This window comes from Aedes albopictus, chromosome 1 (assembly GCF_035046485.1).
Source record: "Aedes albopictus strain Foshan chromosome 1, AalbF5, whole genome shotgun sequence".
In the NCBI taxonomy this organism is placed as follows: Eukaryota; Metazoa; Arthropoda; class Insecta; order Diptera; family Culicidae; genus Aedes; species Aedes albopictus.
The window spans coordinates 329,200,873-329,227,139 of record NC_085136.1 but is presented as its reverse complement, the minus strand read 5'-3'; the positions used below and the strand labels follow the sequence as shown (position 1 = coordinate 329,227,139).

General features: G+C 41.4%; 1 protein-coding gene across 4 annotated transcripts in view; it reads right to left on the bottom strand.

Moving 5' to 3' along the window:
• Positions 1-6,925: 6,925 nt before the first annotated feature.
• Positions 6,926-26,267, bottom strand: part of LOC109414593 (GTP-binding protein 2) — a 52,272-nt gene continuing 32,930 nt past the window's right edge. Inside the window, exons 1-3 of one of the 4 annotated variants that reach the window (XM_019688421.3) lie at positions 17,663-17,897; positions 7,709-9,368; positions 6,926-7,650 (exon numbers count right to left, since the gene is read on the bottom strand). In XM_019688421.3, the coding sequence (XP_019543966.2) occupies positions 7,378-7,650; positions 7,709-9,337 (1,902 nt within the window). In that variant the 5' untranslated portion in view covers positions 9,338-9,368; positions 17,663-17,897 and the 3' untranslated portion in view covers positions 6,926-7,377. Of the gene's footprint in view, positions 7,651-7,708; positions 9,369-14,584; positions 14,735-17,442; positions 17,467-17,662; positions 17,898-26,267 lie in introns of those variants that run through there. The other 3 variants (XM_062847315.1, XM_029867706.2, XM_029867707.2) reach the window with 3 other exon arrangements.

Here is a 26,267-nt window from a genome sequence, read left to right as displayed (position 1 = left end):
CGGAGGAATTGCTGGAGGAACTTCCGGAGAAATCCTTGTTGAATTCCTTAAGGAATTACTAGATAATTCTTAGAAGAAATCCTAAGAGTGATTCCTGGAGGAATGATAGGGGAATTAGATCAATCATTGAACAATTTCTCAAGGATTTCCTAGAAGAATTTCTACAGAAACTCCTGGAGAAATTCATTGGAAAACGAAAGCAAAACAAACATTGGATAGAGACCAGAGGTAACAGAGAAAAAGAGTCTTGCAGCAATCTAATAGGTACACGATATTGGTTTAAAAAAAGGTTTAATTAGGTTGGGCGCCAGAGAAGCTGAAATATGTCAGTTTACAAATGTTGTTACATATGGCTCCATAAAATCAACTGATACAACTATGTATTAGATTAAAAGAAGTAATGCAGAGAGGAAAAGACTCGACAAAAGCGGAGCAGCCTTATGTTATTTTGTATTTTAAGTCAATAGAGTTTATATCAATTGTATCGCTTTGGAATTGTGGTATATAGTATAAAATTAGCTTCAAATATGTTAACCCGTATAAACTCAGGTGGAAATGGAAAATTCGAAAAAATCGTCAACAGCACAATTTTCAACCGAATTTCACCAACTTTTGAGCTCTCATTTGCATGACCTCCTAGTTTTGAAAATACATGGGATCAACATTTTCTTGGGCTTCTGGACAGAGCAAAGCCGGTGTGTACCCTCAAGCATATCTCATAAACTAAGTAGCTATTGCAATGGAAGTTTTCTTATTTCTTGTTGGAGTTATTATCAATTCGAAGTTTTGTTTTTCCAAGATGCTTTTTTTGGGATATTCAACACTTCTGAACTATCGAAGTCCACGATAGTTCATATTTTCAAATGATATGAAACACGAGATATAGCCCAAGCAACTCAAAGTTCGGATTCCACTTGAAGAACGAACTCAGCAGTTCAAGTTTGGTTCAATTCCGGTTTCGTTGAACTCGATTCTCCAAAAAGTTACTCGTGTATGGTTTATGAACTTGGAAGTTCATTTACATGCTTTTGACTTCTCTTCAAAACGACATTAAAGTCAAAAAAGAGGCTCAGAAAGAACTTACTTTGAACCTCCGAGCAAAGTTCAATCAAATTTTAACCGAACTTATGTTGAATTTTGGTGTGCCTCAAAAGTTGAAATATAGTTCAATTGGAATGTTCTGTTCCGAACTTGTTTTGGACTGACTATTCAAAGTTCGGATAAATATTAACCGTACTTAAAGTGAACTTCACTTGAGTTTCGGAGACAGCGGGGCTCTGGAGAAGTTATCATTCAATTAAATCACTCGAAAAGCTCAACAGCCACAGTTTGTGTTACGCATAAGCTTACACACTTTGCTTCACTATTATATGAGCATGAGCATATTATATTTCAAAAAACTTACTTGTAATCAACACAAAGAATCAACGAGAACAGCATAAATTTTGAAGATCTGACTGAAGTCAGATCCCTGGGCGCAGTAGACACAGTCTCCTATAACCGACCAAACAGCAGTCGTCCAATAACAATACCGAATCATGTGCCAACCCAAGGAGCAATTCAAAGACATAAATTAGCATGCATGTCGAATTATTGCTGGTTTTTAACATTCTCAGCTGAATAATAAGCGGAAATGATGCTATTTACAATGTAATTAAGCCAAAATGCAACATTTGGCATATATGTGAACAACGATTCAATTACAAGCTGAACAAACGTTAGTGTTACAAATGTGTTTAGATGGAACAAAAGAAACACGATTGGACTATAATTGCCAGTCTTGTGCATTATCACCATCATAACACAAAAAAGCCGCAACATCAACATTGCCCTTCTTCCTCCATCAACGCTACAGCCGACCGTCTCTATGTTGCTAACGAACACATTCGAGACGAACGCATTGATACGGTGGCTGCAGGGGTGGTAGATCCTACCCTCTACGCCCACCCAAACATGCCCACCTGCGCGCCATCTGCTGTTGGTTCTAATTTGTAAACATCTTTTGTTTAGTTGTTTATAAACATCAACAATAGTAAAAACATTAGCGTTTTTCTCTTCCTTTCGGTGCTGATGCTCAATTTTTTAGGTAATTATCGAAATTTCTTGAGTTGTAGTGTTAAATTATCCTCATATTAAAGCACCAGAACCGCTCTGGGAGTTTTCAATTTTCAACCGATTTCCGCACTCCAAACAAAACGAAAACAAAAACAAGCAAGAGTAGAGGCAAATATTTCATAATGGCGCAAACAAAACACTGATTTTTTTCGGAATGAAAATTTTCAATATAATCTAAATAAAATGTGTGGGATTATGCTTGAATCACATGCTGACTTGCTTTTAGCATAATAAAACGGTGTTAAAATCAATTTTGCGAACGAAAATAGATATTTTCTTGGTTGGCCGTTACGTCCTTCTAATGGTACTAAAATTGAATAGAGGGTAGGCGCAATTTGTTCCCAGTTGACAGCCAGCTTACTCCCCTGGGTGGCTGCCGCCGCCCCGCTCTTTCTCTGCACATCTCCTGAGCAGCCGAACGCTTGTTAACCGTCGTTTCGACGCAGAGCTATGTCACTCACTGCTGGTTGACTCTCATCTGAAAGGGCCAGGATGAAGGTCAATTTGTTTAGTAGTATTGCATGGCGTAGCAAACACAAACATAGCACGCCCTATGAATAGAATGCAAGGCGTAGAACAAAAACTCGCTTCGGTGTTTCATCGTGTAGTTCTAAAACAAGAGACGATCGCTGCTGCAGGATGTGGTTGACTCTGCATTGAACGAGGGTTGGCTTGAGTGGCTTTTGCGTGAATCGATTATGTTTTGATGGACTGCGTTTGTCGTGTGAAGTGATGGTTAAAGCGAGTGTCGTTCGACATTAACCATCCTGAAACTGCACAACCCTGATAATTGCACCTCGCACGTCTATTTGTTTTTGTTTTCAGCTGGTTCTCATAGCTGAATACAAGTTTAATATGAGGCTGATATACTGCCCCCACTCGCATATCAGTCCCATTTGACTTTTCATGACTTTTGAGTTAACGTTATGAATAGTCATCATTTTTTATGTACTTCCAAAAACAACAATAAAAATTACGAATTTTTATGTCAATGTGTGAAAAAAAAACACCAAGTTATGAGCGCCCCATATCAAAAGTACCAGCATAACAGTCCCATCATGGATTTTTGTGTTACGTAACACAAAACTGAACAACTTTGTAGTGATGGTAATATTTTTACAGTTATATGTTCATGTGGAAAGCAATTTGTAAATGTTTCGAGATGATCGAAATATTTTTCAAATTTTGGCGATTTCTCAAAGTTTTATATGGAAACAAGTTTTCAAACTTCAAATGCCGTTTTCTCAATTCCTACTGTTGGGTGGAGTTCGGGGCAGCATATTGAAACACCGTTTTTGAAGTAATGTTGATCGGCACACTCAAAACTAAAAATATATTCAATTAAGTACATTAAGGTTTTCTGCGTTGTTCTTACTTACAGATTTAGTTTTCAACCTTGCAAATCAACCCACGAACATCCAATTCCCATACAACGTAAACCCTAAACAATATCGTTCGGTTAGAATTAAGTGACCATTATTAAGTTACACCAACTTACGGTAATAAATCGAGTATGACTATAAATCCGAAGACTATCTACTCCACGTTCAACAACTCCTCACCTGCGGAAAGTATCTCATATAGTAATCTTAATCATAACACATCGCATTTTACTTACTATTTCCAGTTCAAAATGCAAACTCCTATTTAGGTTTAATATAACAAATTCTCAATACATATAATTCCGAAATTCAACGAGGTTTTTAGCATCGATAGCAATCACAAAAGCTCCTTTTTTCTCAATCCGAATTCAATATGTCAGCGCCCAGTGTTGACACTGTCGCTAGCGTGATTTTTCCCTCCTCACGTCTTTCATACGAACAATATGGATCGCGTCCACGCAGGCAACCCTTACTATCTCAGCGTAACACCTACTTTTTGCAAATGGGACTGTTATGCGAGTGGGGGCAGTATAACAAAGGCTACTTCCGTCTGTGAAGCCTGTATCGCGCTTGGAGAGAAGAATGCTGAATAACTTCTCCACTTTTGTTTAAACAACTCCCGATTACAAACTGTGATGAAATAATGTATAACTGTAATTCAATCAAAATTTTTAATGTGGAATAAACATGTCATTACAATGTTGGTTAAATGAGTGATTGTTCCTTGGGAAGGAGAAGATCGCTCATAAATACTCCCGAGAATATTTGACGACCTAACTGAAGTCATGCCTTGATTTCACAGAGCTGGACTGCCTATGATCGCATATCAGTCCCATATTTGCTGGGTTTCCTATTCATATGTTTCATGTCCGGGGAAATGTACTATGTGGCCGAATAAAACACTTCCACACGCGGACATTACATAATAAAAACATGCACATTTATTTACACGGACTATTTACAAAGTTCACAATACTACAATTAATTACACATTAAAAGTATCGCGGAGAGCGCGCGCGGGCAGCATCTTGCTGCTGTTGCAGATGATGGCGTTCTGTTGTTTCTGCTGCCGTTCGTCGTCGTCGTCGTCGTCGGCGGCGGCGGTCGTCGTCCATCCGTCGTCGTGATGAGACGAGCCTTGCCGATGACGCTTCCATAGGGGGCACTCGCCTAACGTTGGATGCTCGTTCACAACATCTCCCCCTTTTGATATGACGAACCTGAAATCAAGAAGCACTTCTTCATGCGACGAAGAAAGTCTTGATTGATGCTGCCGATGGTTGGTTACTGCATTAAAAAGGACGCCGCGCAGCCCCAGGATGCTGACCGTCTGGGGTAGGTGAAGAACTACCAGTTGCAGCTGAATGGCCAGACCGGTTGCATCCGATGACGCTGCGCACATTCACAATCGAACTCGGGCTGATGCAGAAGGACACTGGCTGTGTGGTATCCGACTTCTGCTGGGCTGTGCGATTCGAATGGTGTTGGCTCCTGTTTATGTTGAGCGGCCATCTTCTAGATGAATAAAGAATGGTGATGCAGGAGGATGCTTTGTGTGGGACATCAGACTCCTGCTTGACTGCATAGTCCAAATGGTGCGGTGCTGACGGATAACGGGGAGCAAACGACTTCAGAAACGAATCGTGCTGCCATTGGAGGACACGGCCAAGTAGTGTACCACTCCTGATGGACTTTGATTGCCAGTTCCTTTGGCCAATGCTGAAGGGAATATCCATCCTGCGAATCGAACCGAGCTGCCATGGGAGGACGCTGATTGTGCGTTCGGACTCCCACTGGACTTCCACTAGGTTGCCAGATTCGACGATGGCGTTGGATGATGGGGATTGATGATCATCACTCGGAAGCAAACCCGTGCGCCTGCAGGAGGACATTGGCGTTGTGCTACTCCTGCCGGGTTCTGCTGTGCGACGATGCTGATGCTTTGCGTCCATCTTCCCTCCCGCGTAGGATCCGTTGAGTCGGTCGTGCGCTTTCACAACCGACTCCTAAACCTCGTCGCCACTTTCATATCCGGGGAAATGCACTTATGTGGCCGAGTAAAACTCTTTCACACCCGGACATTACGTAATAAAAACATGCACAATATATTTACACGGACTATTTACAGAGTTCACAATACTACAATTAATTACACATTAAAAGTATCGCGGAGAGCGCGCGCGGGCAGCATCTTGCTGCTGTTGCAGTCGATGACGTTCTGTTGTTTCTGCTGCCGTTCGTCGTCGTCGTCGTCGTCGGCGGCGGCGGTCGTCGTCCATCCGTCGTCGTGATGAGACGAGCCTTGCCGATGACGCTTCCATAGGGGGCACTCGCCTAACGTTGGATGCTCGTTCACAACAATATGGGACGACTATGCGATCATAGGCAGTGGAGATAAGCAAAAATTAGAGTAATTTGCACATGAAAAACTTCTGTTAACTACAGAAACTAATGTTACATCGATAAGGATGAAGTAAGTTTCTTGGTAGTAATAATGTTCCTGAATATCTGGGATGGCCTGATTGAAGTCAGTTCTTCAACTCAATGATCTGTAGATGAACTGATGATATTGGTATCGGTTTGATTTTTGTGTCCATCAAATCGCGTGATTTGAATAAGTTTAAGTATTTCAGATTATGGAAGCGAAGAGCTATCGAAGAAGTGGAAGGTGACCATTTGGAATGTGAGAACTCAACGGCGAATCCAGCCTCCGAAAGGTGGCCAAAGCCAGGTTTTTCTGCCGTATTTCTCGCGTTATTTCGTCGGGTCTGGTACGTTTGGCATAAGGACGTTTGGCATAAAGGACATTTGGCATAAAGGACATTTGGCATAAAGGACGTTTGGCATAATGGACATTTGGCATAAAGGACGTTTGGCATAAAATGATTCAGTAAAAAATGAACTACAAACTTATCGTCAAAGAACGAAAAATATTTTTAAAAAGGATAATACATTATGATGCATTAATTTTTCTGGTTATAATATGCAGACAAGGATGATTTGCTGGAAAGAATAATTACCGGAATCCAAATTGCTTGTATCGATAAAGAACAGCCTACATACAAAAGAAGGAATATTTCCTCTCCGGAAAAATATCCAATTCATGAAAGCAAAAGGTTATTTCGAAAATAAGAGATCCAATATAATGCACCACTAACAAGTTTGCCTTCTTTCCACTGAAGGCTGTTCTTTAAATTTTCTCCAGAGGGAAAATATATTTCACATATGTATTCATTATGCCAAATATCCTTTATGCGAAACGTCCCTTATCCCAAATGTCTTTTATGCCAAACATCCTTATGCCAAATGTCTTTATGCCAAACGGACTTATGCCAAACGTACCAGACCCATTTCGTCATTCAACCGGACCCCAAAACTGGCGAATGTTGTGATACATTACTACTTGAATTGCAAACACACGACCGTAGTAAATTTGTTTTCTCTGTGAATTTATTCGAAACTTTATAAACACACACGCACTTCTCGTGGTCTGTCAGATCCAGATCAGGAAGGTGCAGAATTCAAAATTCCCATAGCGTTGCTAAATTCATACATCAAGAGTTTTCGCTTCTAAGTAGGTACTGTGAACGGCAATTTGTTTTAAAAGGATATAGTATAGTTACTATGTATGTTTAGTACTGATCGATCATTATTGCGCAGTCACACCGTTTTCCGAGCACGTTCAGGACTGCTTTAAACTGAACTTTGTCTTTCTCTCATTAAAACCTAGGTTAAAATTAATAAATCACAGTTTCAATTTTTTTGCTGCTATTTACACAAATTTTTAAGTCAGTTTTAAAAAATATATAACTAGTGTTGACTTTTTCTCGCAAATTACGGTACGTTTCTTAGAACGTACAATCGAATCGTTCTTCCAAATTTACTTTACCTTCTGATTCAGCGGAAATACCTGTGTCACTTTTCCGATTCCCTTGCTGGTGCCCTCGCGGAACAGTACCCGCATTCCCGGTCGTACGTACTCCGGGTGCCGCACGAACCGGAACATCACCGATGCCGTCTGATTGGTACGGATGCCATCGGTCTGCCCCATGATGCCCACGATCACAGCCGTCTGTCGGATGCTTCCGATGTGCATCGTCGTCTGGAAGCCTTCGTAGATACTGGTGGCGTGGAAGAGAACCGATACGCGGGCCTGTCGGGGAATTAGTTCTTGTAGATTATGCTTAGATTTAACAGATTCAAAAACTCACCTGGAAAAAGTACGACCCATAGGCGGTGTCTTCCTCTTCATAGTCCGGAAGAATAACCATTCCCCTGCGCAGTGGCGGCATATCGTCGCCGGGGTAGAACGACAACGAAGCACTCTGCCCCGCTCGCACCACCCGGCAAGGGGCCTTATTGCGATGGATGGTTTGCACCGTGACCGGCAAGAAGGTTCCATCCAGCTGGGGCCCAATCCGCACCGGAACGTTCTCGGTGATTACTCCCTTACAGAGTAATCCCCCGACTACCAGACCAACTTCGGCCACTTTGAAAATTTCGTCAATTTGAAACTCGATCGGTTCCTGTTCGAGGCGCTCCTTTTCGGAGTTGCTAATCCCTGGAGAGAGGACGTAGAGGTACTTGGTCAACAGGTCCAGCCCGTCGCCAGTCACATTTGAAACACAGAAAATGGGAACGATTTGCTCGACGTTTTGGTGGGCGTTGGCGTTCAGGACGTCGTCTTCGTTAGCGATTAGATATGGCACTTTCCGATAGCCAACGGCAGTCAAAAGGGTTTTCAGCTCGAACAGCACGTCATCCGGCGGGATCAAGTCGCACTTGGTCACAACTATCGAGAAGGGCATATCCAGGGCGTGTACGATGGCGAGATGCTCCTGTGTCATGTTGCTGATGGTGCTGCCAGAACCTACCACCAGGATAGCGTGATGCGGAGAATATCCGGACAGGGCCTGCACCGTCGTTTTCAGATACCGTCGATGTCCAGCCAGATCCATGAAGGTGACCAACTTCGTTGATCGGTCGCTAATCTCCTCGGCCGTCATCATTTCATTGTACTTGTAGTTGATTACATTGCCCTGCTGATCAAATCCCAAGGTTTCGTGGGATATACAGGATGTCCGCCCGGTTTGGATTTCGTGCATGTGTCGGAACATATTCAATCTCGCCCGTCCTCTTCCGTTGTCAAATTCCCCCTGAGTCAGCACCCCAAGAAGCGTAGATTTACCGGCATCTGCCCCACCCAAAACAGCGACCCTTACTTCAATGTTATGCTGGTCATCCGGAATCTTCCGGACCAGCACTTCCACCACCGATCGTCCAGCACTCAACGCCTTTCGCCGCAACACGGACGTCGAAGCGTCCAACTTCCGCGCCATTTGATTCAGGGTGTGCAACGAGCAGGTCATGTCCGCGTCACTCAGGCCGTGCAGCTGACCGGAATCGGAAACTCCAATCTCGTAGATCGCTTCGCCGTTTCCTTCCCGAAGGCGCCACTTCATTTGCGTCACCAGGTGCTCGAATCGCTGCTTCGACGGGTTGATTAGCTTCAGTTTGTACTCGATGTTACCAAGCTGGGGCTCCGGCGGAAGAATGTCCAGATCGAAATCGATCACCGGCGAACAGGACGATGAGTATTGCTGGTGCTGCACGAAAGGTGCGTGGTTCTGTAACCGAGGGGGAATCGCAACCGACCGCTTCTGACTACCACCCTTCTTGATGAGCAGCTCTTCGTACGACAGAAACATGTCATCTTCGTCGTCATCGTTGCTGGTGTTGCTGCTGCTGCTTATGCTACTGGTGCTATTGCCATTCAGATCAGTTGCCTCCGACGACGAAGAGGAGGCCGTCGGATCGAATAAATCGAAAAAAGAGCTCATTTGGGTGCCGTCCTCGTGATGCTTGATTGATCTGAAAAAAAAATAGAAAGCAGGATGGTTTGGGTTAGAAGTGGCAGAAATAGTGGAAAGGTCTAAACCAAAGGCTATTTACTGGTAAACCAAGTATTGTGTACATTACAATGAAAGTAAAAATAAAAATTGGATCATACGGATTTGTTTAACTAAATTACGACTAGATCGACCAGTCAAATTCCAAAACACATTTAGGCCAGTGTACAACGCATAGGGAAGTGGAACCATCTCGGCAGGGGTACTATTTTGGGAACTTTTCTGCTATACCTCAGCCAATTTTGAACCAATTGACACAATTTTAGGAACGCGATGAGATACGTATAGTCTCTAGTCCTGTACAAAATTTCAAGTCAATTGGTTTGGAATTGACTGAGTTATAGCGAAGAGTGCCCAAAATACCGGCCGCTGCCCAAGTGGTTCGCTACCCTATATGACGATACAAATTATGAAATATGCGAAGAAAACAAATTGGCCTAATCTCAGTAAAATCGGAGTCAAGTATAGACATTAACCTGCTATCGATTCCATAAGGCTAGACTAAAAGTGGATGTCGCGAACGTAGGCAACAAAAAAAAAACTCCAGTACGAACGACGCAGAGTCCATCATTGATGTGACCTTCTGATGCCCGGGTCTAAACCCTAGCTCAGACTGGAGAATCAATGATGGGTACACGAACACTGCACAGTGACTATCTGGCGATTCGTTACAGCGTGGAACAAGGAGGAAGACGGCACAGCCGTGGAGCGAAGTGAGGCCTACAGGGCGGTCAAACTGGCACTGAACAAAGAGATTGCGGTTCCTCCAGAACCCACGTTAATGATTTCTAAAAAAAAACCTCTAAATGTTTTCTAGGAGTACCTTCAGCAATCCCCAGAGATCTTCCAATTTTTCTACCGCGCGAAAGCCTTCTAAGGGAATCTCTACGGAACCCTTCCGGGATTCATTGCGCTTGAGCTTGATTGACCGCCTGTAGTTGCAACTCTAGTATTACTAGATCAGCTACACCTGCACAAGAGACGAATTTAGATAAATAACTGCTTGGAACTAATATACATCTTCAGTGGATAAGTGTTGATGATGTCATTTTTTATGCAAAAATGGCGCTTGCCACGTCAGATTGCAGGGGATGGGAGAGAAAAATACAACTTGCCTTCGACATACCATACATGCCACTGAACCTGTGCAATTTCATGCTTTTGGGAAATGACTGTTTGGCAGAGGTTCACATTGGTGCATGGATTGACCTTTGGCAGGCGTCAAATTATGTGTAAGGACAAACGTCTTAAAATCCCGCTTCAAAAGTGCATCAGAACTTCAGACGCACAAATCTCATGAAGCAAGCTTCAAACAACAGTGCATTTTATTATTCTGTTCTTGCTCACTTGTAATAAGCTTAAAATGAGAAGCTCAGGTGTGCTGGTTTTGTTTACGAAAAGATTTGTGCCCTCGAAATCGTGAGTAGGTACCAAAGTCGGCCATTGTGGCGGTCATTTTGGGATTCTAACAAGTCTGTCCTTAAGAATAATACAAGTCGGACTCGATTATACGGGGACTTGAAAAAAAAAAAAATACCCCGAATCGATCCATTTCGTTTTTTTAACCCATTGGGCGGAAGTATCAATATGACCCCAGCCATAAAATCGAGCTTAGTCAACGTATTCGAGATTAGCGAGGTTGCAACAAAAGCGGTGGAACAATCCGTCTTTCAAAGGTTAAGCTTTTCGTGTTAGGGCAAGAAAGCAAACCTGGAGGAGTATCAAAACGAACTCCTGGAAAATTCCTATGGAAGAGTTCTAGGAAGAACTCCAAGGAAAATTTCAAAAATGAACTTTTGAAGGATTTCCACACGCGAATCCTGAAGGATTTCTAGAAGAAACTTGTGGAGGATTTTCAAAAATAACTACTGGAAGGCTTCTAGAAAGACCTCTAGGAGACCTCCTATGAAGAACTTCTAGAGAATTTCCATAAGAAACTCCTGGAGCATTCCCAGTCCTAGAAGGATTCTCAGAAGGTACTCCTGGACGATTCTGAAGAGAATTCAGCAGAATCCAGAAGAATCTTCTGGAGAAATTTCTGGACAAATCGATCATTCTGTCGAGATGACTCTCGGCACTCGGATAACCAGTTCGGCTTCCGGAAGGGTCGATCGACAGTGGACACTATTAGAGCTGTAACCAAAACGGCCAAGACAGTGCTCCAAGGAATCCAAGGGGAATCCGCTACTGCGCGGTCGTTGCGCTGAACGTGAAGAATGCGTTCAACAGCGTAACCTGGGCCGCCATCGAGTGCGCCAAACACCACCTAGGAGGCAGGGATAGCCTCAACCGGATACTGGAGAGCTAACGGGCGTAAAGCTGGTCAGTTTTGCCGATACTCTCGTGATATACGGCGAGTCTATATATAGACTCTATAGAGGAAGTGGAACTGACAGCAGCGCACGCAATTGGCATTGTGGAGGACTGGATGAGGTCGAAAGACAGCTGGCACTTGCGCCCCACAAAACGTGGTGGTGGTGGTGAACAACCGCAAGGTTGAATAGCAGGCAGTTTGGACGAAGCGTAGTTGATGAGGGCCATCAATAATAATAGAGATGGGCTCATTCTAAAGGAGGAGGCAGCAGCTAGGGTTCATAATTGACTTTGCGTTTTCGAAGTCGAACATCAGTAAGGAAGACTTCTCGGCCCTAGTGGATAGGAATAAGCAGTTGGAGGAACAGGAGCGCAGGGGCACCAGACCAAGGAAAGGTAAGAGGGTAGGTGCCAAGCGCGAGAAGGGCTACGCGATCGTCATCTATTACCGAAAAGTCCAAATACTCGGAAACCTTAAAGGCGATGAGGAGCGATGCCAAGCTCGTGGATCTGGGAACCAACACAGTATTAGACGTACTCGTACGCGTGAAATGATCCTCGAGCTCAAACGCGGCAAAACGCGCAATGGCGCCGCCTACAAGTGTCTGACCAAAGAAGTCCATGGCGAGCTGGTGTCGAAGTGGGGGCTATCACATTGGACGCAACTCTGAAAGTTAAAAACCTAGGGTCTGGAACGTGTTTCAAGTGTCTAGAATCAGAACACAAGTCGTGGAACTACAAAGGCCGTGACAGAAGCACGCTTTAAAGGCTGCACGAACCCTCCCAAGTACTTGATACGATCTAGGAAACCCACGAAGAGTCAACACTTAACGAAACTTATGGGAGGCCTAAGATGCACGGCCTTAAGAAGAGTCACAGCTGACAAGTCACAGTGGGGGTGACAGTCGCTGAGTGGAGGACGAATATCGCCATCATAGCGGACGCCATAAGCGCTAACTTGTGACGTAGTTGGAAATATTTTACTTTTTTCAGCTATATGCACTAGTTTTCACGTGAATATGCATAAATTAGATGAACTGCGTCGATATTTTCCGAATTTCATTGATTTTGAGATAGTCGATTTAAGTAGCGACGAGCTGGTAGTCATAGCGGAGCTCTTTTGTGCATGTGATCAAAGAATAAGAATATCAAGAATGCCCACTCCGCTGATGCTCGGGGGACTATACCGCAGCGCTATCTGCGGATGAAAGTTCAATCTTCATGCGGTAGTGTGCGTTACTGATTGTATGCGGATAGCAAAACATACGCACACCGCCTTCTCTTATGACAAATCACAAACGCTGATACAGAGAGCTTCCACCTTGATACGCTTAGAGAGCGCCACTTGTCTTGTCGCTTGACGTTTACATAGAAAAAGGGAAGAGAGGGCATTCTTTCTATTTTTATTCTTTGATGTGATGCAACCATGCCTGGGCAAGTCCGTCCAAGGAATGGGAGACCACAGGTGTACTGGCGGACTCAAGCAATGGCCTATCTGCGCCACGTTTGTCTACGGACGAGGAGTACAGTAACCGAGAGGTGGCGTTCGTGGCTGTCAAGGTCGCGCTTAAGACCGAGATAAAGGCAAGCAAATAGGCCTGTATTGAGGGTTTCTGTCTTAGTGCCAATACGAATCCGAGAGGTGATGTCTACAGCATCAAGATGGCTAAGACAAGAAGCGTAATGGCAGTCTCCAGAGATGTTGGAGAAGATCATCCTCAACAGACTGTTGAGGCACACCGAGGGTGTAAGTTGTCTCTCGAGGAATCAGTTCGGCTTCCGGAAAGGTAGGTCGACTGTAGACGCTATCTTGTCGGTTACAAGGACCGCAGAGATAGCGCTCCAGTGTAAGAGGAGGGAGATTCGCTACTGTGCAGTAGTGACCCTGGAATTTCAGTGTATTTCACCCAACACTATCATTTTACCAACTTCACTCATGGTCATGACTGAACAACTTGACCCGAAGAAATTCATAGCGAACCCTTTGTGGGCTAGTTTTCGGATAGATTTAAAGCGCCATTCACAAATTACGTAACGCTCTACGGGTATGGCCGAGCGTTACGGCCCTTACAAAAAATTTCGGGTTTTCATACAAAAAAGCGTTACGATGGGGGAAGGGGGGGGGGGGGGGGGTTCAAAAAACGTCGATTTTAGCGTTACGTAATAAATGGATGCTGCCTAAGTCCACTATTCAAAGCTGGTATGTAGAACACCTTAGTTAGTTTTACTTCCAAAACCGTTTTCTTCTTCATCCACACACTTTGCAATAACTTATCCGCATTCCAAAGGACTTTGGACACTGAATCATTTGCTGGTATTACTTTAACGCACTTTATTATCGTCCAACTACGTGAAGTAGGCTCGGTTTATAGTCATATGTCGTGTAACACGAACATCCACTATTGATATATGTACCAGCAATCTTTCCTTCGACCGCCATCGATGGTGAAACAGATCTTTCGTACAGCCAGTCCAGAAGTTGAGTTATTATTGCAGCGATTCATTGTATATACCTATATGGCAGCAAATGACAGTCTTTTTTATCGCATTATTCAGGGATTTTCTGCCGTAGGCAGGTTCATCCTGTGGTAAAGCAAATGACAGTAGTGGTTTCTACAGTTTACACAGGTTTTGAAATAAACTTTGTTATAGGATAAACATCTGTTATCTGAGCTGAGGTAATAAGTTGAAGATATTAGTTTTAGTAATCTGCCAAGAATCTGCTAACAATTTTCAAAATATTACTTTGATAATCATGTTAGGAATGTGCTACGTTCCCGGGACTATTGATTCCTAGTAAGCATCCACAAAAAATGGATCACTATATAATTCGTTTCTACGTGTGTGATCTCTGCTGATACGCACCACGTCTCGCTGACATATAATAGCACAGATTTCACTTTGGAATTGGAAATTCTTAATTGATCGTAATATTGGCGAATCCGTTTGAATTTCAACATATTTCGTAAACTCACAAAAGCTGCCCACCCAGGAATACTTGCACTCACAACAAGAGAAGGATATATACTAACACGCTCACGAACCGATCACTTACTTAAATAGACGCGATACGAAACTGGACACGATTTACCCTGATGCGTTATACAGTTACACGCTGATAGTTACATCATATGGTGTAAGCAGTATGATACATACGACAACCTGTTAGAAAATAATAATATTTTGCCAATTTAAGAAATTGTAACATTTTTAAATAAACACAACAAAATTGATCAATATAATTCACAATTCATAATATAGTCATGCTCTTGGTCATATTTTTATCAGTCCCCGAAGATCCTAATTATGGACACTCAAGGTGAAACATCAAGAAATCCCAATGCAATTTTTCATACAAACTTTAGAGGCACAAATCTGACGAACAAAGCATCGAGCCAAGCCGCACTTGTTTCCCCTGGCTTTGCTCACTTCCAAAGAGAGGCAGCTTTTACAAATCGAGAGCATTTGTTTACAAATTTTCAAGATTGGTGCTCTTGAAAACGTGAGTAGGGGGCCAAGTCGGCCATTGTGGCAGCCATGTTTGTATTCCTTGAAGTTTCTCCTTAACCAAGCTTATTGTGGATAAGTACATCTTAAACGTTCACAATTTAGTCGATTAGATATATTATATTAAGATTCGCACTGTAATGATTGCTTCATGGATGCCCACAAGTAAACCATGTTTTCAATTCCTGATGCAATACTTGGGACTATAAGGAGAAAATCTATTTGTGACTCAGCTGTCAACACTGTTCACAATACATTGATTGGCTATATTTGCAGAATAAGATAAATTTCCTTCATAAATGTGAATTGTTAGCAGCTTAAGAAGAACTTTAACTGCATCTAGAAGATTAATTTATGAAAAAACTTACGCTTGAGCTTCTGACTTGAACTTAATGATCAATTTCGAAAGTATTTCATCTTTGAGACATCTGGATCTTAAAGAATCAAAATGTGTAAGCTCTTAACACTGTTCACAGCTCTTATTACTTTTTTATCATTTCACAAAGATGAATCACCAAATGCTTTCTTATTTTCACCTAACAATTCCGTGTTTTAACTCGATCCGTAATCAAAAACAAACTGAATCCAATTGGAAACTATAAACAAGCAACGCAATGCACCATACTATTCTCTCCACAACTCATACAAAATTGCATCATCTTGAATAATGTTATTCATTTCTTCCGATCCACTAATACAGCGGAAACGGGTCACCCCCATATTATCATTGTGTCAATGATTACGAATTGTTATGAAACTGACACGTTTCATCAATGTTCTTATTGCACCGCCCCAAAAGAACATCAATATCTTGTACTTAACACACGTGCCATACCACTTTCAACCCGATAAAGGTAGCGATTTTTGCATTCTAGGTTTTATCGCCGCCTGCCGGGGCTGCCTTTAGCTTTAACCAGGCGTTGCTATATTTATAAGTGGAGGCCTTTGACACCGCTTCGCTTTCGCTGTTCAGTATAGAAGCGCGTCAGCAGCTGACTTTGTTTACTCACAGCGAGAGAGATAGAGTCGAGCGGCTTGATACAAACCACCACAAGTTTGGCAGCGGTTACAATCCGGGTTAACACGCACACACATACGTTCCGATTGTTCGTTTCGTGTCGTGAATCACGTCCACACTGAAATCCGCACGCCACAACTAAGGGAGCTAGCTAGCAGCACACAGAGATCCTTCCCAGCTGAGCTGGTGAGTTAATTTTCTTCGTTGCTACAGAATGGGTCGTTGTGTTCGAAACGAAAGCGACTTAAGGCACCTATAAACATACTAAAAATAGCATTTGAATTATGCCTTTCAAGCAAAACAAAGGAAATTTGAACATTACAAATGCACGTTAATGCTTTCGATTTAAAGATAAGATAGCTAAACAAAAGCAGATTTGTGGTTCTACACATTTTTATAAGACCTTTAATCTTTAAGATTTGTTGTTAAGCTTAACAACAACCAACACAAAAACAAACAGTTAAATCCAAAGATTGACAACCTTAAATTTTTCATTATGGGTCTGAGCTGTTTCACCTTAATTTAACGCTAAAATGTATGCATATCATACATAGTACATAATAGAACTACAAATGATTCAAATAATCATTTGACCTTTACCAACTTCAATTTACCCTTAAAGTAACACTTTTAAGCTATAGAATCAATGAGATCTCCAGAATCATCATATACCATAACAAAACATTTTAGGTTTTATGACGGTTCTTAGCACCTTTCCAAAACTAATTGGTCTTCGAATTGTAACTTGGACAAGAACGAAGCCTTTCGTTGGAAACGCATTTTACTCTGACCTGCTATATGATATAGTGGTATACTATTACTCCATTACTATAGCTTTCAGTACATAATGATCAGTCCTCGACACTTTTTTAAAAACATTCGTGTCTAAAGGTTGGACCACTACTGTATCGCACACAAAGCACAATCACTCTCCCCTCGTTGGGTTCGGAAATGCTTCGATCTATGGCGTCAGCCGAAATATATAAATTAATGCCATAAACAGATTTTTCCGTCGGTTTATTTGGCAAAAGAATTTCTCCACTTGGAAGACTATTTTTAGCAAATGTTTTCTTCACTTGTAGCGTTGCACGAGCATACACTTCTTGGAGAATGACTACGTGATAGAACTGTAGAACTCGGCGGGTGTTGTTCCTGGTTCATCGGGAGAGGTGGAAGGACGATAAACCTTTCAAATGACCTTGCCATTTCGGTCCGGTTTTCTGTTGCAGTTGTTGCTGCATTGGTTACCAGGCAGCCACTACAGTATCCTCAAACGGTGTGGCCTTGAATTCCCTTCTCAGACACATCAGAATCCTTCCTTTCGGACACGTAGCACTACAGTAACTTCGAACTTTCTAAGCGCCAAATCCGCCAAAACTTCGGCGTAGGCCATGGATTGCGAAACCATCGTGTCTTACCTTTGGATCAAGGTAGGCTCTGACTCTTTGTTGCAAGCTTAAACAGTAAAATTTAAGCGCAAGGCCTACTTATCGGACACCGCGAAAGGAGGCAGCAAAATATATATCACTTTGATCAACACGACCACTTCGCACCACCACTGAATCCACAATACGGAGTGTGAGGGGCGCGCGCGTTCGCTCGAACTTCGATATGGAATAACACTATGCTTGCACACTGACTGGCTTGTAGTAGAGTAGAGCGATTGCGCTCGTACCCATAGCCAGTTATTGACTGCCAGGCCTCCGCGCGCGCGATCCGCGACCCGTGTTGGTCGAATCTAAATTATAAAAGGCGAAATAAACAGAGAGCTTGCTGCCGCGCACGGCACGGCTATACCAGGGTGTTTACGTACACCTCTCTGTAGTAAGCCGCTTGCTAAAGGGTAAACCCGTGAAGGTAGGACCGAAAGTTTCATGATATTTCTTGTAGAAACTTGTACCTACATCCACACTAGTGGATCAGTTTTCTTTTTAGTTTCCTCCTTTTAGGCAAGCTTTGGCGAGATATAGACAAGGCTAGCGCTAGAGAAGAGTGGTGAAGCAAATCTATACATTTGTAGTTGATCTTTCATGACCAACATTTTATATGACAATGAGTAATTCAGATTTGTTCATGATCTTTCTATGCATAATTTGAAATTGTATCATTATTTCACCGATTAAGATCTTACATTAAAAACATTGATACACAGAGAGCCAAATAAAGTCATTGATAAGAAAAATAGTATGGAATGAGCTCACCAATTTAGCAGGACACTTAGCATCCTTATGTCACCTAATGTACTCAAGTCTACATTAGCACAAAGCTTCCGAAATTAAAAATTTGAAAGCACGATGAATATAGAGACCGTTCCAAGGTGCTTCTAATTTCATGTTATTTAAACTAACAAATTGTAGTGTTTTTTTTTTAAATTTATTTTTGTTAGAAGCAAACACGTACGAGAACAACATCAATGAAATTGTGATCGGTACTGTCAACGCTTTATCTTCGAATAGGATGAATTTGGAATTGTTGGATCACTGGTATGACGACGACAATTCTCGAAGTTCTGCTCTTGAACTATAGGATCACGATGGGAAGGCTCTGCAATCATAAACAAAAGTGACCCGTGAATCAAAACAAAAATCCCAAAAGCAGGTGATAACCGCAATGCATTCTGATAAAACGCTTTGTATATTAGCGTTCTCTATCTTATCCGGAATGGAATCCAAAATTTACTTCAAAGCCCCCTGCTTCCTATCTCATTTGCACTGAACATCCCGGATTTGACGAGGACACGAGAGCATTCGTTGTGTGCACTACACAGCGAAACAAAAATCTGTCTGTCTCAAGAGCAAACTTATGGGTCTCCGACGGATTCTAGGCCGCTGAATCCGAATCCGGGCTTTCCAGTCACTTTCACTGAAAATTCCAGGTCATGTAAATCAAAGCTTAAGGGTGTCTGCTCATGAGACAAAATAAAATTCTCTGGTTTTTCTAGGAGTGGAAAAAAAGACAGAAAAAAAACTGTAAAGTAAACTGAATCAGATTTTTTTCCCAATAGATTTCAGGCATATTGGCAGTAGGGTCTTGTACCATTTGGGCAGGTGTACCTATTTTGGGCACTTGCCGCTATAACTAAGTCATTTTCAAACCGATTGATTTGAGTTTTTGTATAGAGTTAGATACGATCCTAATTCTATACAAAATTCCAAATCAATCTGTTTGAAACTGACTTAGTTATAGCGGCAAGTGCCCAAAATAGGTACACCTGCCCAAATGGTACAATACCCTATTTCTTCAGAATTCTTCTATCTGATACGCTGTGTTGGAAATAACTTTTGACACTTCTACCAAAAACTCCCTAATTTAGATGTAAATCCTTTGAGAAGACCAACAAACAATTCTTTTAAAAACGTCAAAATTATAACTAGGATATTTGAAAGACACACCCCCAGAACATCATTAGGATGACATCTTGATTTGGTTTTATTAGTTAGAACTACTCTATGAGCTACTTCAAATGGTTGCAATTTTGTCGCAAATTTTGCATGTGTTTTTTTTTTTTTTTTTTTTTTTTTGAAGAGTGACCAGGTGGAGCTGCAGGACAGCTGATAGCAAAGCCTGGACCCTTTCCCAACTTTCCCCCTACTAGGACCAATACTCACGATGGACTAGACGATGTCGTCAACTTGAGCAAAGTGTGTAGTAATTAGCATTGGGTCGTAGTAGTTTTTAAAAATACTGTTTTTAACTTTTCCCATCGCACTAGTGTTTTGATCGAATGGAAGCTCCAAAGATGATTTGATAATTGAACAATATTTCAATAATCGAAAATCTCCGAGGTTCACTGGACAACATTCAGAGATAAAAAAGGGTGTCTATGTCTATGTTAACGCCTTCAGAGTACTATTCTTAAGAAATATACAAAGAGCAAAAAGAAAAAAAAAATGTGTCGTAGCTAATTTTTAAAGATTTGATATTTCTGAAAATAATTCGAAGACAGCTACCAGAGCTAGCGTTTTTAGCCGATATGGGCAACTAGTTTTTCTGACAGCTTCCCCAAACAATAATCAGATAATATCCTCAGTTACTTTATAATACATTCTGAAAATTATTTCAAGCTGATTACTAATGATGTCAATAACCGATGTTAGTCATTGACAGCACCAGCAATTTCGCTAGTCGTCTTCTGCATATCTGTGATCATCTCAGTCCAAAGTAATATTATATCCATTGTAACCCTTTACAATGTCAACCGTCCTAAGTCCTAACTAAATTCCTGCTTTTTTTGATCAGTGAAATACTACCGTCTAAGATATAAAAACAAAAAAGTTCAGTCAACTGATTTTTGTCAAAAATAAAAATGATAATGATAATTTGTCAACTTTTATAAATTCACAAAACTGTAATTGTAATTGTAATTGTAATTGCTCAGTCCTCACCCAGGCCGACAACTGTCAGCCCATCTGCTTGTAGGCAGATGTGGACCTACTAAGCCTCCCCCGTTAACATGTCCTACACCGAATTAGCACACCGGGATCTTCCACAGGCAGGCGTTGGCGTTACCAGTCCCAACAAGTGTCAGATACATTAAATAGATGGGGTAGAGGATATAGGAAGATGTGGGAATATGATGGGAAGAGGCAGAAAATGAAGAGATAGTAGAGAGGTTTCGATTTTGTTGCTGAAACGAGAAAAAGAAAGAATGATATGTAAAGAACATTAGCGATATGTTCATAGATTATGATTTGGTCGATAATTTCTCATCTATTTTGTTTCCATATCGTTGCATCGGTGACTATTTTCAACGCCTTTCTAGTTTTTGTTAGGGCCATCTCGCGTTTTTTTTCGTCATGTCCTCTTTGCCGGTTGGCGACGTTCGGGATGTAAGTAGAAAAGCATGCATTTAATATGATTAGTACGACAGTAATTGTGATTGTTCAGTACTTCCAGCCCATTTGTCCGCAGTACATATCAGGCATCCCGTTTTGACAAGTCCTATACAGAATTGGAAACCCGGATCTCCCACAGACAGTCCTAACTAGTGTCAGATAAGTTCAATTGAGGATAGGAAGCGGCAAAATGAGAAGAGTGTAGAGAAGGTTTTGTATATTGGTAGCTGTGTTCATGTGATGTTTGTCTGACATTGAAAAACTATTTTCCGCAAGTGTTGAACTCTTTACCCCAAATTTAATACCGGAAAAATATCTGATCAGATGTATAGTTTGGCAATTCTATGTCCATACATCTTTTATCAAGAAGGAATAATGTTGTTTACTGTTATAAAATAATTCAGGCAAAGGGCAGCTAATGCATTGTAATCCAGAATATACCTAGAGAAAATGTCCCAATAAAAAGTTAACACTAGTTCAACCAACTACACAAACTAAAAAGTGTTATTATATTTCACCAATGATTTCATCCTAATCTTGACCCTAACATAGTAATGTGCTTAGTGTAAGTGGACGCCGCTTATGATTTTGGTTGAACAGTGACCAAAAATAGTGTTGTTTCGACAATAGTCACATACTATGCCCTACGACATTGACGATTCTATTGTCTATGGCTCACCTATTTAGCGCCACCCAGCAGGGACTTGGTCTGGTACCCAATTCAGTATATCCGCTCCACGTAATGTACCGTACCTCTTTCGATTTGTGATATATTACGCGGAACATTACTCTATGTAACCCATTGGATTAAAAACCTCCATCAAACATGAAGCGATTAATCGGAGACTGAAGACTCTATACCAAATTTGGCTCAGAGACAGGTAATCAGTGAGGTCAGTTTTTCTCGTTTGTCAGAGACGATTGATACGTATTAAGACAAACTTTCCACTGCATCTGCCAGCAATATTCGGTGATCGATCAACATTTCGAGTACCTACCCTAATTTACACAAGAATGCCAAGGATCACCGCTCATGCTTTACAATATAGTTGGAAAAACTAGAGCAACACCTGGCCACAATGATGCATAAAGCACTAAAGCGGACCGGAAGTGTCGGTGAGCCAGCCCCACCAATTTGTCAACTTTTATAAATTCACAAAACCCATAAAAATAAGAAATACAAATATAAACTCCTATAATCAACAGTTTTATCTTTACCTAATCAGTCCATAATTTTCTAATTGTAATGAATCTAATCTGTAAGGCTGTAAGTCAACTTATCCTAGCGTCCCCTGTCCTGTGTACTAACGAATTCAAGTAACGAATGATGAGTGTAATGCAGAGGCCTCCTCTACCCACTCTTGCGTTACGTTAAATTTAACAATTATTGTTATATTTGAGAAAATTCAAAGAATGCAAAGATTAGGTCTATGCAAGCTGAATTATAATTTGTTTTTGAATTGTGATAAATGCACAACGGATACTCCTTTGGTTCCCATTAGCACTTACGGCGATTCCTTCACTTGCGCTCAACTCGTAAACTAGATATATCTAGCTCAAAGTCCAAGCGGTAGTGAATGAACTGGCGCTAAAGTGCTAATGGGTTAAGCCCTCCCATCGCGTCAAGATCGAATGTCCAGGGTTCTATGCAGAATTTGAAATTGTATCATTATTTCACCGATTAAGATCTTACATTAAAACATTGATACACAGAGAGCAAAATAAAGTCATTGGCCCGTATGAATAAAAAGTAGTAACTACTCGTGCTTTGTAGTTACTACTTTGAAATATGATCCACGCCAAAGTAGTAGCTTTGGTATGAATAAAACCATTTTTCGAACATAGTAGTAGATACTACTTTCGAAAATTTCGATGTAGTATTTACTACATTGAACATTTGTCAAAATGGACTTTGTTTTTGTTTTGGTTGCTAAATCTTGGTTGCTCTTCCACCAATAAGCAATCCAGAACAAATAAATTATTATTGAAAAATAGCGGTTTTCGCACTTTTCGCAGTAGTTTCCACATAAGCAACGTATTTAAGTTATCAAATACAAAAAGAGTACTCCACATTAGACCTGTGCGCCGACTATATTTTGTTCGGCGGCGGCGTGAGGGCCATTTTTGGCCGGCGGCGGCGGCGTCATCGGCGTCACGCCGGTGGTAGCTATCGGCGGCGGCGGCGTGAATCGGCGTGACTAAAATTTGATCATAATGAACATTGGCAAATCAAAGAAGTTGTTATTACGATCTAGAATTTGTAGTTTGAGCTTTTTCATGGCCATTGATGACATAAACTATTATGTTAGAATGAATACCTTTTTTATTTTTGTTCGGGTCCGTCACTGCCAGCAGTTATTATACATTTTGAGACATTACCTGTATCCTTGTTGCATTACTCCATTGCAAATGAAGGACAATAAAATATCGATTTTGCTATAGTTTTTGTTTAGTTTTCCTTCAGAAGCTATTAAACTTGATAAAAAGGCACACTATTTACACTAAGGTATCCCCGAATGATTTCAGGAAGGAACCGCCAAAGGAGTTCCAAGAGGAGCCTGAAGGAACCCATGATGGAAATTCTGAACTAATCCCTGCAGGAATTGCTGTTCGAAACCCTGAAGAAACTTCTGCAGGAACCTCTGAGAATCTCTCTTAGAGTGATCCCTGCAGAAACTTCTGAAGAAATCACTGATTGGAGTTTTCGAGGAATTTCAAAAGGAAATCCATGACAATTATTCGAGAGAAATTCCAGGAGGATTCCCCAAATGAATATAAGCAGGAAACCCAAGGGAATAGGGTCCTAAAATTAAAGACGAAATCTCGCTTATATTGAATAATACGATCAAGCATGGTATTCTAATCGGAATTGTACTTTACTCGAACTTGAAAAACAAAGGAATAATGAGAAAATTCAAAATAAGAAAAATGGTAAATAGTTCTACTTTGACATTTGAGGTCAACCTTGTGTGACTGAGCACGACATTTTTCGCACTGGGATTTCAAAAATGTTCCTATCTGACATACACGGTGAAAAAAAATCACTCAAAGTATGTGTTATAAGCTAGGGACGAGACAAAAGGCTAAAAAAATAAAAATTATATATTTTCAACTACGGTTAATAAAAACGTCAAAAAATGAGTAAATATGTACTCTTGAACCATATATTGTGGTTTAAAACAAGAATCCCGATAGGACTTTAGGAGCCTATTACACCAGGAATTCCAGGAGGAATCTCCGAAGGAATTCCAGCGGGAATTCCAAAAGAAATTCGAGAAGGAATCCCCTAAGAATTTCTAGGAGGAATCAACGAAAAATATCTAGGAGAAATCTCTGAAGAAATTCCAGGAGAAATCCCTGACAGAATACTAGGAGGAATTTCCTCGTGGATCCTCGAAGGAATTTCAGGAGGAACCCCTTAAGGAATTCTAGCATGAATCCCACAAGAAATTCCAGGATGAGTGTTCGGATCTCAAAACTAATTTTTGTAGCAGCTTCTGGTGTTGCAGCTCAAAACTGTAATTGTTATATATTTTAGTTGCACAGTAACCATTTTGTTTTATGTAAACTTACATGAGTAGTTTTCACTCCTCGCTATTCCTATCACCCTCTTCCGACTATTTCAGACGCAACTATCTGCAACTAAATTCATAATCACAAGTAAGTATCATTTCTTCCTTGCTTCTATTTAACAATTAACTCACCTTTTTATTTCACTTCACCTACTCTACTCTACTAACAATCTACAAAAATTTTATAATTCACTTTTTTTCTTTTCAGGTTACCAATCCAGGAATTCACCATAGCAGCTTGAAACGTTTATGCTCAGGCAATAACAATCAAGTCAATAAACATCCCATTTACACCACAATGTTTTGTTCTTATTTTTTCTCTCCTACCTCCAGATGACATTTGACATTGAATCCAGCTACCCGCTTTCGCCGACCAATCGTGCAGTGTTGCCAGGTACCGCAACAATGAGTCTTCCAAGAAATTCGAAGAGGAATCCCCAAAGAACTTCCAAGAGAAATCCCGAAAGAAATTCAGAAGGAATCCTCGACGAAATATCAGGAGAAATCCCGAAGGGATTTTAGGAGGTATCCTCGAAGGAAGAATCCCTCAGGAGAAACCCCCGAAGGAATTCTAGAAGGAATCCCCGAAGAAACTCTGGGAGGAGTCTCCGAAGGAATTCCAAGATGAATCCTCGATAAAATTCCAAGAGAGATTCTCGACAGAATTCTAGGAAGAAACGCCCCGCAGGAATTCTAGGAGGACTCCCAAAGAAATTCCAGCAGGAATCCCCGTAGGAATTCCAGGAGGAATCTCCGAAGAAATTTGAAGATAAATCACCAAGAGGGAATCCCGAAGGAAGTCCAGAAGGAATCCTCGGCGAAACATCAGGAGAAATCCTCGGCGAAACATCAGGAGAAATCCCCGTAGGAATTTGAGTAGGAATCCTCGAAGAAAGTCTAGAAAGAATCCCCGAAGAAATGACAACATAAATCCCTGCAGGAATTCCAGGGGGCACTACCGAAGGGATTCCGGGAGGAATCTCCGAAGGAATTCCAAGCGGAACATCAAAGGTTTTTCAAGAGGAAACCCCATAGGAAGTCCAAGAGGAATCCCCAACGGAATTCCAGAAAGAATTTTTAAAGGAATTCAAGAAGAAATCTTCAGAGTATTTCTAGTAAGAACCATCGAGGAATTTCAAGAGGAAACCCCGAAAGAATTCCAGCACGAATCCCAAAAAAAATTTAAACAGGAATCCCCAAAAACACCCAGAGGGAATTTCCAGATGAGTTCGAGAAAGAATCTCCGAAGAGTTTCTAGGAGACATCAACGAAAAATATCCAGAAGAAATCTCTGACTGAGTTAAAGGAGAAATTTCTGAGGAAATTCTAGTAGGTATCACCGAAGCAATTCCAAGAGGAATCCCCGAAAGAAATCCTGAGGAAATTTCTTGAGGTATTCTAGGAGAAATCCGCGGAGGAATTCCATGAGGGATCCCCGAATAAATTCCGGAAGAAATATCCGAAGAAATTCGAAGAGGAATTCCCGTTGAAAATTTCAGGAGGAGTCCCCAACGGAATAGCAGGAGAAATCTCCGTAGAAATTTCAGGAGGAATCCTCGAAGGAAGTCCAGGAGAGATCCCCGAAAGAATTCTCCAAAGGAACTCTAGAAAGATTC